Genomic DNA, 20,196 nt, shown 5'->3' on the forward strand with positions numbered 1-20,196 from the left:
AGAAAGCCCTCCTCCTGTCTTCTCTCTGCTGCAGTAATGCTTTGTAAACACAGGAAGGCTACTCTTGATGTCCTAATTTCCTTTATCCCTCCCCAGCTTCCTCCTCCTCCACCGCCTCCTCGGTCCATATTTTCCACCTACTCTTCCCTTCATCTCTCTTGCTGTCTTTCCTCTTTATCTCATTTCTATTTAACACCCATGTTCTTTCCGCTGTCAAATCCATTACCAATATCTCCTAGTATCACTTATCTTGCATCACCTCTCCCACATTCTCAACCATTTTTACTATTTTCTTTTCAAGACTTTTCTGATAAAATAAACAGATGAGCCGTCAATTATTGTGCCATTTTCTGAGTGAAAGTAATTGTGAATTACTGTAACATTGAGCCCAAGGAATCAGTCAATGACTCAAATATTATTGCAACTTTATCAAAGAGAAGGTGGATTATGTTTGGAAGATAATATTCCAGGCCACAAGGAGACTAAAACATAATGTACAATACATTTTTAAAAATGAGCTAGAATATAAATGTCTGGCCCTTTCAGCTCAAATATAGCCTGGACCCTAATTAGCAAACTATTATAAAACAGAGCTAAACAGGTAAATCACCAAAGCTCAAAACTCCTTGGTACAGTATATGTTAGTATATGTCAGACTGAGTTCAGGCTGAGGTGGACACACATAAAGCATATACACAATATCAAGGTCTATTACGCCTGTGTGCCTTCCACTGCAGCCTGATACAGGGGTCAGGACATTCAAGATAGCCATATAATGCTGGCTAACTCTTCCATGTGGGTCTCTCAGTGCTGCACTGTTATCTCAAAGCTGTTGACACAGTCAAAGCGTTGGGCATAGTGCCTAACCAGGACAATAAGTAGCTCTGTCCCAGATCCAGCTGACATTATACAAAATGACAGCCCCAATCATTGATTCATTAACAGTAGTACTCATGATAAAAGGTCTAAAAGCAAAACTAAAACAATATTTTTTACCAGGAAGTGGAAATAATATTTAGCAAATAAAATAAATAGTGAAATCTAGACCAGGTGGCTTTTCCACAAAAAGATGAACCATTAATACATATTTTTTCAGGCCATATTGGCCTAAGACAAAGATTGCTTTACACACAACCACACCCTGCAGATAGGATTAATTGCTGGTGACTGGAAATGAAAATATGGTCAGATAAAAATCAACAAATGATTAATTTCCAGGTAAAAGTGAGGCTTCTCCACCTGCCACGCTACCTACGTGACACAAGCTATCTGGTGACGTCATAGCCAGTGGTCTAGCATTACATCGTGTGTGTGTCTGTGTGTGTGTGTGTGTGTGTGTGTGTGTGTGTGTGTGTGTGTGTGTGTGTGTGTTTGCATTCTTGATAACTGATATTCTACACGTTATTATTGTCACAGTTTTGTTCTGCATGCTAATCCATTAAATGCTGTGGTGTAGCATCACTACACTCATCAATGAAAAGCACCCCGTGAGCTCCCTCTCCCCGCAGCCATTCATAACCACCTGGCTCATTCATATTTTTTAGGAAACCGATTCATCAAACCAGGCAATATTATATTGCATTGACATCCCTGTGTGGGGTCATAAAATGCAGGATAGGATACACACATTGCATTCAGCGCGGCGGTAAACTATATTCCACATATTGATGTTGTAAAAGCCAGATGCCTATCAGCCTACATCTTAAATGATGCGCTGATAAGTCTTGCGTAATGTGCCAAGCCCATCCGCTGCACTGCAATCGAAAGCAGTCTGTCTCTCACGCGGGGGATTAAAAAATAATCTTACATTCTTGCTAAAATAATGTAATACATGTCAAATATAAGAGTCTTTGAGACTATTCCAGGGACATTACAGATATTTAAGAGGGGATTAAAATCCCATTATGCAGGTCTAGAGTAATGTCCGCATGATATGACAGGACTTAAACACAGCGGATGATTTCAGACTCTTTGGAGTAAAGGATGTTACAGCCGGTGTGTGGATAGCTTTGTGCACAAAAGAATCGCATTGGGCGCATGTGACCCAGTATTGCTGCAGGGGGGGCCTACCTTCCGACGGTTCCGGAATTGACCCACATGCCACTCTGCTGAAGGTTCAGCCGGTCTCTCAAACCGGACAAAGACGCGCGGAGAATGAAGAGGTGGTGGCGGTGGTACCGGTGTTTGTTAAAGAGCACATATACCTGCTGCAGGACCTCTACCCTGTCACATCCTCTCCTCCAACTCGCTGCCTCCTTAACCCCGCGTCTCCTCAACAAGTATGGACTCGCTGCTGCAGACGTGATATAATCAATGCTGGTGTGATTTTAATCGGACGCTTTTTTAGAATAAAATGTAAACAAAACTGGCCTAAAGATAGGCTGTGACTGTTCGGAGCCACCTCCTTTTCTGTTGTTGTTTCCCCAGCTGATTTCAACAGAGGCACGCCTCCTCGACTGCGCGTCACGACTAAAGTCGCCCAGCTCATCTTGTGCTGCGTTCAGGTGCTGTCAGAAAGAAAATAACACTTAAAGCAGAACGGCACCCCTAGTGAGACATCTCACTTAATACCATAGCTGCACGGCCGTGTCATATTTGGGGGTGAACTATGAAATACATAAGGCATTAATGGCGAGAAAAATATTTATTCAAAAGTTGTGCATTGATTCCAACATCAAATTCAACCCCTGGCGATTGCATTATCTCTTGCATTTTCAGTTTTGCTGTGTTTTTTGTGACTTGTAGCCGAAGAAGCAGCAAATAGCTTTCTTAAACATAAATACCACCAAACAAAAGTGGCTTAACCCATCAAACAAGTCATTTCAAGAATTTGGATGTCGAATGTCGGAGCTGAGAAGAACTACTCTCCTGAGAGATTGGGACACACCAATCATATCCTGCAGAAATGATAGTATCCCCGCCCCCAAAACTGTTCCATCCTGTTAACTCAAGGCATCCCGCAAAGCACACTGCCTGTAGTTAGTGGATCATTCACATCCACCGAGCTGGTTGAAGACTATATTATTCAAGCATGTGTGATAGGGCGATTTCAATTCAACTAAATAAAAAAGCATGACAAACATTTTCCAAATTGAATAAAAAAAAATTATTAAATGTGCAAAAGTATAAACATCACCATCTTACCTTAATGTCTCCTTCAATCATTGCTCATAGATATAAATCACCCCCTGTCCAAACTAACACCCAGATAAAGGATGCAATAGCATAGTTATTACTCATGGGCAATAGAGAGAATATTTCTTCTATGGTTATTCTGGGTGTTCAGGCATAGCAACTAGCTACCACATAGCAACACTTGTGTATGACTACAAAAGCCATCACAGGAGCCAAGAAAAAAAGGCAGAGCATGGATTGCTGTGGAAAATAACCAGCCTTTTACCCTTCACATTTTTCCAAGATCTGGGGGTCTGGGAATTCATTTCTGGAATGTTAAGCTGCAGCAGAGAAGAAAAATGTTTCTATGTTGCCTGGAGGTTGTTGTTTTTTTTTAAAAGAAAAGAAAAAAAACCTCACTATTCTACCAGTAAAGCTATTTTTACTTTAATCTTAAATTGCCTTTTATATTTGATGTTATCCAGATGAAAACTTTGCCCAGGCATGTTTTTAAGATAGGGACATTCTCTTTGACATTCCTGCAATTAAAAATAAAAGGTGAAAGTTGAATTTGTATGTGATTACAATTTATCTCAAAATTGATTTTGTATATTTTGGAGTGTTTGGCCATGTATGAACCACAGACAGTCTGATCTACCAACTTCCTTTTATCTCCGTGGAAGACTGAAGACAGACATCTACTGGAGGAATTTGGTACTGACCTCTTTGAAACAAAGGCGGTATGAGCACTCTCTGCTACATTATGTCAGTGTTGTCAGTCACTCAAGGCCACCGCTCCAAGAGCACATCTTAGTGACAGATCCTAGGGTAGATCAGCAGTGGTTGCCAGACCATACGCCCAGAGTGAAAGAGTTCAATGAAGTAGCAGGATAATGCTATAAAGCAAACCACCAATCTATTACATGACCCTTCCGCTCCACATCATATCCCCACAAACATTTTTCATATATGTGCTTGCACAATACATGCAAAAGCACACATGCACAGTTATGTGAAAAGGAGTTTAATTTGGAACCTTGTGATGTTTTATATATATAAATATATATATTTGTCCAGTCTTGTCTTGAAACCCTGAGAAAACACTGGCCCCTGACCTGGCTGGCATGGTCAGAATGAAACAGCATGAAAGATGGGCTGGAATGCTGCTGGGGAAAGCAGGGGTTCAACAGCACTGGCACTGAGAGGGCTTAGAGAGGTAGCCCCCTTTGTTGGAGAGGTGTACTTGTGAGAGAACTCTCAAGCAGCACAGGCTCAGCTTATTTCTGGTCTTTTCAGCTACTGTAGTACGGAAAGGACTGTGTGGCTTTGTTCACGAGCTTTATCGCTCTTTTATTAACTGTGTGGGAAGTCTACTCCCATTGCTTTTACACTTTGGTAAGATTAAAGTTGGGAGAATGAGCTGAGATCATTCTTTGGCATAACTACCTCAATAAGTAGTGTCCTTCTGCTTGGACAAATACTCCGTTTAGTCTGCAGTATATTCAGCACCACCCAGCGTTCTTCAAGTGTTACTGAGGAATTTCATTTGTTTATTTAGATCAAAACACTTAGTTTGCTTAAGTTCAGTAAATCGAATTGTGGTATCCCCACAATGCCCTTTTCCAATCCTTTCATCTGACCTCTGCAAATTTCTTGCAAAATTTTGCAATCCACCATTTCAAAATGTGTCACCTGCTCTTACAAAAGTTCTGTTGGTTTCAGTCAAATTCTCTGCTTGTTTACAATGCCGTGAAAGTGAAACGCTTTGGGTTCAGATGGATTGATTACAGGTGACATCATGGGTTTATTTAATATTGAAAAACAGATAACAATTATCAATTTTATGGCTGGAGAACATCTTGGAATGAAACTCTTCCCTCATCTCATCTCATCCCTTCCTTTCCACTCTTCCACTGACCCTATTCTCACCCCTACAGCTTGCCCAAATATCCAACCAGCGCGAACACCCCCTGCCTCAGCACTGTACTGGAACTGTTTTAAAGCTGTCAAAACACCCAGCTTCTCACACTCCCCACGTCCACAGAGAGTTCGCCTCAAACACACACAGCCCCAAGCGCTAATAAACACACACTCACACGTGCAACACACACTCAATGAAAAACCGTCTACATGCATCCCCGTGCACTGACACAAGTAGGTCAGAGCTGCAGTGGGTCTTCCAAACAGTCCCTTCAGCACCATGGAACTGATAACAGTATCGAAGATTAAATTCTACCTTCCAGCCCCGACATACACACATGAACAAACATGACATACCACATGTTAAGTATGTAGATTTACAGTATAAGGTAATTTGCTTGTTTGTTTGGCAGGATGATGCATTTGATGCATTGATGATGCACAAAAATCCAGCGACAAGGGATTCTTCAATTTGTTCCTCAGGCAAGAAAATTCTGAGGTCAAAGGTGAGAATGTGTTGACTGGAAGCTGAAAACTGGCATTCTTAAATGATCAGCAATAGAAGAACAGTGAGAAACTGGCAAATGCACAGAAACACATGTCAATCTCTGACTCCTTTTCATTCCTACAATTTCTCTCTCCCTCTCTCACACACACACACACACTTTGACATGGAGAGGTGGCTGAGATGTGTTGCCAGTGCCAGCACCCTGGCATAAAACAGAGTGTTTTTTAACAGCCGGCCTATTTGGCAATGGTGGGATATGATATTGTGTGATACTGTGAGTTTAAGTAAAAAACATTCAACGCTAGATAAGCCTGTGAGAAAATACGGAAAGAGACAGACGGACAGCACACAAGAGGGAGAGAGAGGCTGGGGATATTGTTTACTTGCTAAGTTATCAGTAGATTGTCTTTTCTACACTCAGTTGAAAAACTCCATGTATGTGACCAGCTGTGTTTTCCTCATTATATCCTAATGAAGACATATCACTCCATTGCTCAAAACAGAAAAAGAAAAACACTACAATAGAGTAAAGGGCCACAGCACTTTGGTCACAAGCTATTAGATGTATAAATTATTGAATTATATTTTGTCCTTGTTAGACATAGATAAGTATAACTAACATTTTATGATGTGCAATTTTGAAATCAACCCATTAGCACAATTTTACTTTGAAAATTCACAAATGTTTGTAATAATTTTTCAAGACCATATAAAGTGATTACATTTTCCACACACTGGGCTGTGGTTAAAACAATAAAGAAAGTTAAAAGTTGACCCTAAAGGTGTTTGTGAGGTGTGTAATATTGAGTCATCCGTGCCGTTAAAACCAATCATGGATTCAAAGAAAAAGTCTGTATGATTACAATTTATGAGCTATTAAGCCGTGCTCAAGGTCTCCAGCATCCAAACAGAACATAAAGTTTAGAGTACCTTTTACTAACATATTTGTCATTAGGTAGCATTCCCCTGTTGCGAGTGTGGGATGACGTCCACTTTGTGAGTCTGATTCCCAGGCATCAACTAAGGGTCTACTCACACTTACCATTCCTACCACGTCCAAGCACAACTCACAGCACTATTTAAGTTAGTTTGATCAGTCTGAGTACTGATCCAAACATAAGTGCGGTACACTTCCAGGTTGCAGCCCGATTGAGGGAATTGGGCTTTAGTAAAGCACGATTGCACATGCACAAGCAGAAGCACAATCAGGAGCGTTGATGGCGGTCCAGAGACAATTTATATACGACTGTTCTCCGTGTCATTTAAAAAAGATTCCACCAAAGGGTTCGCTGTGATGTGGAAGTGAAGTCTTTACTTTAGATTTGGTGGGATGAAAATATTCAAAAGCAGTTGGACAAAACAAAAACTCTGAGGGTTGATGACGTATAAGCCAGAAGCAATCGTGCTGCGGCCCAGATCGAATAGTGTGAGGGCGTGATCACACTATCCTTTTGGCCGCGGCCAAAACCGGTTTTTCAGCTTAAGTCTAGTACCTTTAAGTAGTGTGAGCGCACCCGCTCCGCGCTCAACTGGGGCCAGCTGGCCCTCCACGGCCCGCTTGAAATAGGTGGGCTTTAGCGGAGCCGTTTGCACATGTACGAGCACGAGCGTGCGCACGTGTACGAGCACGAGCACGAGCCCTACGGCAGTAGCGTTATGTGCGCCTGTTCGGACATGTAAATAGAAGGACGGACCATGCGCGGATATTTAACAACAACAACAATGGTGGTGAAAGGTTCACGTTGTGTTTACTGCAGATTTGGTCGGATGAAAATATTCAAAAACAGTCGACAAGACGCACAAAAACTCCGAGGTCTATGGAAAGATTTGTAAACAAAGCCACACACACGCGATCAATGCGTGTGACGTGTTACGGCGTGATGGCGTATGGACAGCAAGAAGCATTGGCCGAGGCCCAGGTAGTGTGAGTACAAACGGGGCTGGGGCGCGGGGGGGAGAGGGAGGGGGGACAAGTACCCTAAAGTCCGGGTCTCGGTCCGGGAGGATAGTGTGAGCGCGCCCTGAGTGCAGGCTAGGCCTGGGCCGCGGGAGAGGGGGGGGCAATCATGCTAAAGCATGGCTCGAATCATCTGGGCCAAGTGTGAGTAGACCCTAAGTGTTTGACTATAATACGGATGTATGATCAGGTCAAGTCTATGCTAGTCACGGCGGGGCCATGGTGGTGGAATATGTTGGGAATGTAAAGTGCCTCAAGGTCCTTGGGCAAAGGCTGTATAGAGGTGGGAATAGATGAACAGAAGGAAAGAATGGATGGAATGAGTCGGATGAGTGAAGGAGAAAGGCAGCACTGGTGAGGGTGTATGGAGAGTGGGGGTGGTGGGGGGGCTGTTTAACTGCCTGCTGTCCACCAGAGAATAAACAGACCTCTGATTATGATATTAATGCCAACTTAAATGTTTCCCAGTGAGGTGCATGGCTTTTGCAAAGTGATGCCTGGAGTACACAAGAACACAGCCTTGCATATTACTTGCTGTCCCTAAGTAGAGCCATGTAGTATCTGGCAAAAAAACACCACAACAAACCACACATCGCCACCAGCCCAAGCAGTGCCCATGTCAAGTTACCCTAGCATTCATGTCCTAAATAGCTAAGAGTGTTCAAGAAATCTGTGAGTGCTAATTGGGAAGCACTTAAGAGAGAAATTACAGTGATTCTGTGGGCTTTTCGTTTGACTATTTTGTTCTTTTTGGTTAAAATCCTCGCATGTCATTTTAGTCCTATTTCATCCGAAATCACAGCCAGATAAGTGCCTGGCAGTAGACAAGGTGGACAGAGGGTTCTGAGAGATTGAAGGGTTGAGTGAATGGTCTGAATTCTTGAGTTGCATAAATGGTCTGTGATAAAGACAAACTCTGCATAGTACAGGTCATAATACACTGTCTGCATTCTGAATTGAGGGGATTGAGGTTGCACATCTTGCTCTGCCCAAGTTCATGTACGGCCACATAAACAAATAAACACACACAAAATAGTCATGGCTGACTCTTGGTTTTTGCATTTAATCAAACATACAGGTATATATGCATACACATTAACTGGCTTTCCCACTGACAAACACAATTTTACATGCGCAAACAAATACACATGCTCAGTCTCTGCTGGATCTAGACACACAGGTCAGTAAAGGTGCCTCTTAAACTGTGGCTGTCAAGTGGCAGGGCTAATCTTGTTAAGGCTCTCTTCAGCTGCTGGTCCAAACTCTTAAAGTGATAGTTCCCTTTGCAGGAATATTAGCACATTTGAATCTAAGCATATCTCTTGTTGGAGGCATGAAGTCTTGTTCAAGCACAGCTAATACTGTATTATATGTATTAGATGTATGGTTTTCACACCATAATAGGTTCTCCAAAACTGCAATAAAATGGAGAGTGAAAATTAAATTATCCATATTGTGATCCACAGAGATTCTGTATACTGTAGATCACAGTGGCTGGTTGACTCATACAGAGGGAAATAGATGGTGTGACCAATGCTCCAGCAAAGTGAAAGATCACTTTAATTACCTTGGGAAGTGAGCGTTGAGACAGTAAGGGTGCTTGGTGGATTCATTGGCTGTGCAGGTCTGAGGGCATTATAGGGATGTGGAAAAGTTAGGTTCTTAGGACAAGGGTCTGGATGGAAATTATGTCAAGGTGAGGTGTGAGAATCAGGTTGAGGAATGAGACAGAGGAATGGAAATGGGGATGAATATCTCAAAGGAAGTGGATATAGGACCAGGGCTAGAGTAAAGCCAGGAAGCTGAGGACAGAATTCAAATTAGCAAGAGAACCAACATCAGCAGGTCATAGCCTGTAAGGACATGGCAAACATCTCTGCAACATAATGCCTTTAACAAGTTTAAGAAGTGTAATTCGCTGAACATGTTCTCTATGCCACATCTGATTTGATTATTAACACTTACTCCCCAGATACACCGTGGGTTCAGTGACAGTTTGCAATTGATTTGACCGACCAGATATATTTCCCATGTAGATTCTTAATATTATCTTTAGTGAATCAGTAGGGATAAGAGGAGAGCTTATCACGGACTAACTGCAAAGTGCCTCAAATATTATATTCCTGGAGCTTGTTAATATGGTGATAGCCAAGAAGAGGTAAAAAGATGGTATTTTATAAATACTTTCTAGCCTATGTTAAAGAAGAAATGCTACATGTTAAACTAAAAACAAAGCGGTTGTTTTTTTTTTGGGGGGGGGGGGTTTGCAGCCTCTCTCTTCTAGATTTTACTTTAGTAAGGCCTACTGTTACATTGTTTTTGCTTAAAGAGATGAGTCTTATTCCGTGATCTATTTTCTTTTCTGAATAACAGTTGAATGCTAGTATGAAATGTCCAGAATAAAAGGCCATTTGCTTGTATTGAAAGGTCCCATATTGTAAAAATTGAGCTTGGTCTTCTTTTTCATTATTATAATGCTGTGAGGGTTCTCAATCTTTTGGCCTCAGTGGGAGTGGTGAGTGAATCAACTGACTGCAATCAGGTGTGTGTGGCACTGATTAGCTTTGATTGAGCCCAGGTGTGGGGAGTCTTCATATACCCTGACAGTGCACTCACACTGTCTGTCCGTACCGTGCCCCGTGCTTTAGGGTACTTGTCCCCCCCGCGGGCCAGGCCCGTTTGTACTCACACTACCTGGGCCTCACGCGAATGCTCCTTGCCTGCCTATACGTCATCACGCCGTAACACGTCAGACAGTACATTGATTGACGTCATCGCGAAACGTCGCTTTGTTTAAAAATCTTTCCACAGACCTCAGAGTTTTTGTGCGTCTTGTCCGACTGCTTTTGAATATTTTCATCTGACCAAATCTGCAGTAAACACTCCACCTCCGCATCACACCAACGTGAACCTTTCGCCGCCATTGTTTTAAATATCTGCGCATGGTCCTTCTTTTTTTCTTCTTTTTTTTCTATGTCCGAACAGGCGCACATAAAATGACGTCTGTAGGCTTCGTGCTCGTACACGTGCGCACGCTTATGCTCGTACATGTGCAAACTTGCTTTACAAAAGCCCACCTCTCCCAAGCGGTCCGGGGCCGGCAAGCGGGCTGCAGCTAGGCGCGGTACGGTTACACTCACACTGGTCAAACGAACTAGACTGACTTGTGTCAGTTGCTTGGCAGTGGTGGTTTAGGGAACTTTCACACCAGCCTTATTTAGTTAGGCTGAATCAAAGTTGAGTGAGTTTCCTAATTTGCTACTGTTTGTTTGTGCGGGTGACAATGCAGCGATTGTATACGAAGTACCACATACCACATAATTTTGGCTTTTGCAGGAATAACAGAGAATGCCACTACACAACAAAAACTACAAGATGTTAATTGTTTGTTTCTATCCTCAACTGACCCAGCAGAAAGCATATGATGATTCTGTTTCAGATCAGACAGGTTGCCATTATGGCTAACCTCATGCTCTATAGAGCGTTGAATACTATAAGGTACCTCTAAGAGCATTATTGACCAGCTCACTAATGGCAGATCAATGGGTGGTCAACAACAAAGTACTGTAATTTGTCATCTGCCAGGAGCTTTTTCCAACAATACATGCAATCTATTACTGGGTGTTAACACCTCACTGCTACCTGTGGTGAGGTTGGGAATGGTGGTAACCTCTCTGAACCTCAGACATGTCCGCAGACACTCTCACACTTCGGTGAGGATCAGAGTAAACTTTGGACCGGGGCTGAGATCAGACAACAAACAGGAAAAGGTGAGGGAGGTCGAATGGAGCTCTCATTCTTCTGAAGCACATAGGAAAGAAAAATGAAGTCGCAGTAATCTGGTAATGTATCAGCATACAGTGACAGCCATATTGCTAGACTTATAGTTATTTGAAATTGTATAAAATGGAGTACAATCATGCAAAGGCTCTGACCAATGTGACAGTGCCTGGACAGTAACCAGGGGCTGGAGCAAAGGAAAAGTGCTAACACTGTGAGGGGAGAAGTGCATTTGGCCTCAGCACAGGTCAGTCAGTATTCCAGAATCAGCCTGATCAAACAGAGGGTGAAGCCAAGCCAAACACCTCTGGACTTCAGTCTGGCACAGAGAAGTAGAGATCACACTGTACGCAGTCAGTGCATCAACCCAACTCACCCTGTAACATAACATATAGCAGATAACATATAGCCCTCATCACAAGTTATATATTTCCACCATCTTTATTGTCCCTTAAAGGGGAATTGGCTTGCAGCCAGATAACACAAATAGACAACAAAAAACAACAGGAAAAAGTTTACAAAGTGGTTTAGTAGGAGGTTCTTCAGCATCCAGATCATACATACAAGTAAACAATGTAAGCAATGTGTGCCAATGAGCAATCTGTGCAATTATCAATCTACAGACAACAGTTTATACTATCTACCATTTAACCATTTAAAGGCCTGTAGGCTTGGCTACTGAGCCTGCTTTTGTTGGCCAAAGTCAAGAAACATGGAGCTGGTCACTGCCAAAGCAGTGTCCATACACCAAAGAGTGATTTATTTTTGTAGATTGAATAATTTTTAGAGGCTAAAGGAGATACAATTATCCAGCAATTCATATGAAATCAAGCAGAAATTGGAGGAAAGTCTAAATAAAAGCCCCTAACGATACATCAGTATGTTGCCAGATATGGTAATGTAGTAGACTGAAGCATGAAACTGCTGTATTTGGTTGTAAAGTTGTAAATTTAACTGTAAAAGATCTAACTCAATGCATTATTTTTATTGTCATAACTATATATTACTCAAATTTGTAGGATGTGTGTTACGATAAAAACATAAATATCTATGAACATATTGCCTTTTTTGCAACGTGACTAATCCTGTCTGTATTGGTATCAGTTTAAAAAATCCAGTATCAGTCTGCCTCTATTTAAAACACACTGTTGCTCACAGTTACAGAAATAGAGAGAAGGAAACGGAGGGGAGGGAAAGAACAGGAGTCTAAAAAGCAAAAGAAATCACAGACAGACTGAGACGCAGACAGACAAATAAACCACATTACAGAGAGTTGAGGCACAACAGGAAGGTGATTTGTTGTGTTTGCTTCAAATAGCCTGCATGTTGTTTATCCATTCTGTTAGAGTTCCTCATATTGTCTCGCACTTGCAGTAAAAATTGTGAGGTGAAGACTTTGCATCTCACAGAGATGGAGAAAAACAGCAATGCATGAGAGGTCAAAGCATTTCTCAGGCAGTAGAGGGGCTATGTAATCTTTCAGCTGGCCACAAAAATCTCTAAATATAGAGATGAGATTTTCACCTGACAGCAGTGAAATGTAATACCCTACTTGAATCTGTCAAAAATGGAGGTCAACATGTATCTGCAATTGCGGGAATATTGTTAAGCAAGACGGCACACGCATGCTCACACACTATAAACAGTATGCACCTTAAAAATAGTGCGATGGAAAAATCTATACTGGTGTCTGGTTATTTCCGCACTGCTGCTGCTGCCATGGCCTGGTGATACAACCGGCATACAATAGTCACCTCACACTGTGTGACCACATGTCATTCATTTGCCAAGCTGCAGCACCACCACAAAGGGTTTAATAATTTCAATGAGGGCAAGGGGCAACAGGGTGGAAGCTCTTTTGGATGCTGAATTACTGTAGATCCCAGCTCATCCAAACCACTTGTGAACAGAGGTCATTCAGACCAGAGAAATGTTCAGATGAAACACACTGAGATACTCTGGGAATTTGTGCACATAATGATCTTTATATGTTCTATAAGGCTTTTAACCATTTAGTTTAGATAAACAGCATGTCTCTACTGTATTATTGATCATTGTGGCGTGGGGGAAGTAAAAAGCAATTTAACAGAAAACCATAAAGCCCATAATGGAGCATAACAACACTCAGGAAGTCAATATTTCTGCATAACACAACCTCTGTTGAGAAATGCATCAGTATTAAGTAGCACATGATATTAAATAGGAATGATATTGATGATATTGATTAAATATTTATGTTGAAATAAGAGTGATGTATTCTAGTGAGTGACAGAGAGAGAAACAAAGAGGGAGCTTATTTTATTGCCATACTGCATGTCTGATTTGTATTGATTCACAATTAAATTTAAATACGGCAGATTTACATATTAGTCCATTGTAGTCATTTATTTGAGACAGAGGAAAAAAAGCAAAAAAGCAGAGAACCATCTTGACTTTTATGTTTTATGATTTTCTTTTTCCTTCAATTAGTTTTAATTAAAGGGAAGGTTCCTGAAGTACACAATGACTAAAAATAGATCCAAACTGAAACTGGCTAACCAAACCACATAATATATGGTGAGTCAATTTCAGATTTTGGACTGGAGTCAGACAAACACTGACTGGGATGATGACAGAGCTGTCATCTGCAACTTGCCGCTTGCAGTTCGCAAATCTGATTCATCCATTCTGGTGTGTGCGTGTGTGTGTGTGAGAGAAAAAGAGGCAAAAAGTGTCAGTAAGGTTACATCAGCCTCCTGAAACTGCAAAAATCGGGCAGCCCTCAATCAAATGGCATGTGGCAAGAAAACAATGTGTATAAAAATAGATGTTAAAGGAAACACCTTAACCTGTGGACGCAAACAATCACACGCAGTCACAGATTAAAATCCTGTGGTTTCATGAGTGCCTTGGCTAACACTGAAACTGGTCTGACCCTGATTAGCAGGAATGGCACCCTGGGGCGTTTCTACAGATTAGTTTAAAGCCTTGAGCTTTTACAGTTTTTTAGAGAAGAGACAGAGTCACCTAGACAGGCGGGGACCATATGCATGTTTCAATGTGTTTATGCCCATATGAAGGTGTTTGCAAATGTTGCTTTGAGAGTTCATGTGCTTCTCTGAGTGAGTCATTGTGTCTGCACGTCTGTATGTATGAGTGTTGGAAGATTTTTTGGAAGCATCCCCGTGATGCTGTTACGGTGTGGGGTAGGTGAGGTAGGGAGAGGTGCGAGAGGTAAATGCATGATGAGAGCACTCAGAGAAATTAGATGCTATCTGGGTACAATAAAGCAATTGCAAAAGCACTGCGAAAAACACAGCAGCAGCCAAGGTCACGGAAAACCTAAAGAAACCACCTGACCATTGTTCCCCATCACACCATAAGTGTCCCATTAACACCAGCAATCGGTGCTAAAATGGCACGAGGTAAAATGTCTACGTGACATGAAGCATGGAGTGGCAACTCCCATAACTCTCTCTTTCATGGACAAACAAGAAAATGGAACTGTGAAAAACTCCCCCTTTCTCTCGCCCGCCAGTCACTGATGTTGCTCTGGGTGCTAATTGGAGTTTGTTAATTATCTATTAATGAAAGCCACAGCTGCTGAATTGTGTGTGTGTGTGTGTGTGTGTGTGTGTGTGTGTGTGTGTGTGTGTGTGTGTGTGTGTGTGTGTGTGTGTGTGTGTGTGTGTGTGTGTGTGTGTGTGTGTGTGTGTGTGTGTGTGTGTGTGTGTGTGTGTGTGTGTGATGGGATGTGAGTTGTTACAGGAAGGCAGGTGGATAGACAGGCAGACAAGATGCGAAAACAAACAGGAACATAAAGAGACAGACAGAAGAAGCTCGCAGGCACTGAAAACGAGAGGCGCTAGAGATTTCAACTGCTTGTGAAGAACACAGAAGCCAAACATGGGGCTTTTTGGTTCCATGCAGACATGGGAAGCGGTCAGTGCGTGGGTCAGCCTTCTAAGTCCTGTATGTACGGGATGCAAGGATAACCACACCCGTCCAACCCTATTGTGGGGCACAATGCACATGCAACTACCTTAACAAAAACAATACAACAATCCAACGGCCTCTTACAGTGTGAAATGCAATCTGTGATTGCAGCACACACACACACACACACACACACACACACTTGAATACCTAGTTGGCATATCTTTAATCATATGACTTTGGAGCCAATTCACCCAAGGGGATCGGCTTTCTGCCACAAACGAGGGGAGCAGATGCTAAAGAAAGAGACACCCAGAGATCAAATGGCATATAGAGTTGCACACATATTATACACAGATGCACAGGAAGATAAATTTGTTGCAGTGATACATCCACATCACCATGATACACAGAAGCAAACAAACACAAACATGAGCATAAAATAGAGAGGGGTTACAGCCAAGCATCTAAACTGTGCCTCTTGGGGTCTGTAGCATAACACGCTGTCTCTTCTTTTAATCCAGAACAACATTTTCATCAAAGGGCAGCCTCGTTTCTCTTCAGCTGGAATGCTACCTGACCCTGACCCTGACCTTGACCCTATCCTATCTCAGGCCTGTGGTAACCTGTCATTTTAAAGTCACACAATGCCATGTGAGCAGCAGGCAGAGTTTCCAGGTGACGTTGCGCAGAAAATGACAAAGAAACTGAAGCACATAAAGTAACGCTACGAGATAACCATTACAGTTGAGTTTAGTTACAATCTGAAAGCACCGACCAAACCACAAATTAATCAGTTCTTGCTGAGTAAAAACCCTTAAGCCCAGAACTCTTTCCCCATATTCTGTCAACAGTGAGATTGTGTAATACGCCTCCCTATCAGTGTGGCCACACTGAATCTCTGGACACAACCCTCCTGTCAGACCCTGGCCTCAGCCCAGCTCGGAGCTGTCTCAGCCACAACCGGACGAAGACACCCTCCCCGAATGAGCTCTCTTATCTCCTCTCGCCCTCTTGGTCTGACCCTGCCCAGTCCTGTCCTCGCTGGCATCACAACACCTTCTAATCCAAGTCTCTCACCGCACACAAACAGCTCATTCCCCCACATCACAAATGAGCTGTCTAGTCATGTACAAAAAAAACTCCTGCAGGCATATGTGTTTGATTGTATATTAATATTGTTTTTATTGTTTAGTGGACCAAATGTTTGTTTGCTCACTTGATTTCAAACCGGCTGCAGAGACCATTTGAAGCTAATCGCTTACACATACAGCATAAAACAGAGTTCCAGTGGACTACCACATTAGAGGAAGTTATCACAGATGTTTAAATGAGCTTAACACGTGACATGTGTTTTTCTATGAGAAGCTAATTTAGACACATGGTTAGCGGTTTCTATGTGATTTTTTTTTCTGTTCAAATCCCTTTTTTTCAAAATGTTCAGTTTAAATTTAGAAGAGGAATTGGGGAAAGATGTAAGGTTTTGCCCTGTGATTTAGCATGGTTACACTCATATGCAGAATAGCGCCTGACATACTCTCACTTGCTCTCTTTTTCAACCTCTCTTACTCTTTCTCATTCCCTCAGCCTACTTTGCTCTAGTTTCCCCTTAGCCAGAACCCCGTCGCGTCCCTCTTCCTCGGGATCTGCACTCCTGTTTCCTTCATTCTTTCTGCTCTCCACAATCTCCTTCTCTTCTCTTCTCTTCTCTTCAAGCATACAAGGCCTATGTTCCTTAACTTTGCCCTCGCTGTCTCGCTCTGTTTTCTGCTCTTGCAAACACATTCTTTGCTCACTGACACTCTGCTTAAAAACAACCAAAGAGGGAGCCAACAAGAAAGAAACAAACTGTACAGTTGCCATCAACAACACAATAACTTGTTTCTCTCTCTCTCTCTCTCTCTCCCTCTCTCTCCCTCTCTCTCTCCCTCTCTCTCCCTCTCCCTCTCCCTCTCCCTCTCTCTCTCTCATTTGGAGGACAAACATCATGTGGTGCTGGTAAGAGAAGAAGACACTGTTTTACTGTGACTGTGAGTCGCTGTTTTTTTTTTTCCTTTTCTGTGCGTGAATGCCTGTGTTGGCATCCAAGGATGTGCATTCAGGTGTCTTTTAATGAGGATCGCTTTATCAGTTTAATAATTACAACTCTCCATCTTTTGCAGACATACATGCATGCACAAATAACTTTTCTGTCTTTTCACACATTTATCATCCCCCAGTCATTCTGGATCCATTTGAAGGGAGGCGCGGGATTTGAGCAGACTCCTTGTGTGTGTTTCTGTGTGTCAGCAAATGTGTGTGCGTGTGCATGTGCGTGTGCGTGTGTGCGATATCGCTTGACTCACACAAAGACACAGCTTTTTATATGACTCCCAGCTGTGTGGACTTGGCCCACTAGACGGCCATCCAGCAGCCAGGAATGTTTGGTGTGCAACTCTACTGGAAAGCCCCAGTTACACACACACACACACAAACTCGCAGCCTCCTCTGGAGACAACCTACTCTTCTGAGCAGGGGCAGACAGAGGGACGGGCCTCACCCCAAAGGAAGAATGGTTCAAATTCCACAGCTGATAGAAAAACACAGAGGAGTGGGACAGAGCGGAGGAACTGATGTCAACTGTATTAGACCATGCCCCCACACCCACCATCTGCTCTGTACTCACAGAGTTGGACAAAGGAAGAGAAAAAAAACAAAAAAAGAAAGGACATTTTCGACTCTTGTGGGCATTGTTGGTGTAGCTGATAACTGTTTTGGCTGCTGTCAGATATACCAAATTTTCTCTCATGCTTCGGCCTTTGTGTGCTTTAGCATATACACTAACCAGAGAAGCCACCGGTTGGCTCTGAGTGACTCCACTCCTTAGCTATGCCTTCATGCTGAACTCAGTCGTCCAGGCCGCAGGTGGTGGAGATATCCTAGTCTGTATTTAACCGAGCCAAGCAAACTAGACGTTTGCATAGCACAGACTGACTCACTGATTGATTATTGTGTCACCAAAGGGAACCTGAATAATGTCTTAAGAAGACAGGCAAACCTATTTCAGCCTGTTTTAAATATATCCACAAGGGAATACATTGAGTGTGAGGTACTTACTGTAAGAGGGTATCAAGACTGTGGCAATTTAAGTATTTTGGCATCATTGAAATACTATAATATTGACTGCAGGCTGTATAGGCTATTGATACTTAAAATTATAAACACCTTTTTCGGAAAAAATAATAATTATTGCTTAAGTATAGTTAGCTTAATCAGTCCTCGTTGTAAGATTGTGTGATTTATGCAATTTTTAACATTAATAATAATTAAAAATTAATAAAGAAAAAGTAAAAAAAAAAAAACAATAACAGGCAATCAAAGTTGAATTGACCATAAAATGAACAGCCCCTTATGGGCACCAGCCACATGACTTTTATGCACATTTTTGTCTTGGGTTCACTTAAAGTGACACACCCAAATTGGGTTTATAAACTATTTTTTATCCTGGTCCGAGCATTAAACATAAAACAAAGACAAAGACAAGTTGCCTTTAATAGCTTACTTCATAAACGTTTCCAAATGTAAGTCCAGTGCACCTAATCAAGGCGTCTTTTTTTTTCTGTCTGTCTGATCTACAAAAGAGCTTCACAAATCCTATCCAGAGCAAAAGTTACCGACCCAAACTAACTGAACCCTTATGCAACCCTTAGCATATCTATCCACATGTCTGCACAGTACACCGTCTTTGTTGCGAGCATACAGCCTATAGACCGTTTACAATTATGTGTAATGATCCCCGTGGCTCCTACCTTTGAAAGACAGTTCTGGAATCAGTTCAGGTCTCTTTCCTCTCGACGTCCACTTTCAGTTCACACCTATCCGCTGCTCTTTTTTCCCCTCAGTTTATTCTGGCGAGCGCTCGTCTCCTGCTTCTCCCCCATTAAACTGCAAGGCACAAACACATGCGTTCACTTCAGAGCATTCCTCTGGATGACAACATCTAATCATAACTCTTTTTCTGTTTGTTTTTTAACACTTGCTCCGTCTCAGCCTGGACTTGAACGTGCTCAAATTATCGGCTTCGTTTTTCTAAATGCGCGTGTTTAGGTGAGGATCTGTCAGAACTGACACAAGAGAGCTACTCCCGACTGTTGTAGCCGAGAGACGCCAGAAGGAATGCAATTACATGAAGACTGCTGCATATTGTAGAAGAAGCAGCAGGCATGCTCTTGTTTGCAGGGCCCCCGCTATTGTCCTATGCGATCTGTCTGGGCTGTTGTCCGCCTCGCCTGTGGTCCTGATGCGAGTTTTTTTTTCCACGTCCCTTTGTTGTTTCTGTCACACCTACAAGGAGGGAGCACATGGAGGAGGTAGCCCTTACCTCGACTTTCTTTTGTCTGTCTGTTTCTTTTCGTACACAGCAGTACTACTCTTGTTTTTTTTTAAACAGTTGATTCTCTGACTTTACATCACAGATGCATTTTCTTCCATGGATTTGAATCAGCTCGCATGCATTACATCCTCATCGCGTGTCTGATCTCATCCGATCTCTAATGACTGATTTTCTCTTTATTTGTGTACTTCTAATGTTAAACAAAACACAAAAACGCCTTTTTTTTATTCTACCGCGCCCATGTTTTTAGTCCCCTGTCTCACCAAAATGTCTCGCCAGAAGTTTAGTCCTCGCTGGGGAGTGGGCTGACGCTGCTGTCTTTCTCTCCCTCTGTCTCTTGCTCTCTCTCCTCCCCTTTCCTTCCCTCGCTGTCTCTCCCAAGCGGTGGCAGAGCCCAGTTAGGTTTCTCTCTAGACCAGCCTTCACCCACGGCACGCCAGCGCCTATCAATGAGCACAGTGACGACAGCCTCGTCACTAGTCAGCAGTGCCACACCCATCCATTCATAAAGTAGTGTGTCAGCCTCCAGACCAGGACAGTGCGAATGGTGAGGAGGAGGTAGTAAAAGATGCATTATATTCCTATTGGGACGTATACAATTGATACCATGTAATATGAATGTTATTGTAA

At 42.5% G+C, this 20,196-nt stretch overlaps 1 protein-coding gene across 3 annotated transcripts in view; it reads right to left on the bottom strand.

Moving 5' to 3' along the window:
- The window catches only part of rhobtb4 (Rho related BTB domain containing 4), a 42,781-nt gene extending 22,840 nt beyond the window's left edge, over positions 1-19,941 (bottom strand). The window contains exons 1-2 of one of the 3 annotated variants that reach the window (XM_083912464.1): positions 19,830-19,941; positions 18,983-19,118 (exon numbers count right to left, since the gene is read on the bottom strand). Coding sequence is in view for 1 of the 3 variants with exons in the window: in XM_083912463.1 (XP_083768589.1) it covers positions 2,071-2,099 (29 nt within the window). In the remaining 2 variants the exon portion in view is untranslated. Of the gene's footprint in view, positions 1-2,070; positions 2,232-18,982; positions 19,119-19,359; positions 19,472-19,829 lie in introns of those variants that run through there. The other 2 variants (XM_083912465.1, XM_083912463.1) reach the window with 2 other exon arrangements.
- Positions 19,942-20,196: the final 255 nt, after the last annotated feature.

The sequence above is a fragment of the Echiichthys vipera genome, assembly GCF_963691815.1.
Source record: "Echiichthys vipera genome assembly, chromosome: 4".
In the NCBI taxonomy this organism is placed as follows: domain Eukaryota; kingdom Metazoa; phylum Chordata; class Actinopteri; order Perciformes; family Trachinidae; genus Echiichthys; species Echiichthys vipera.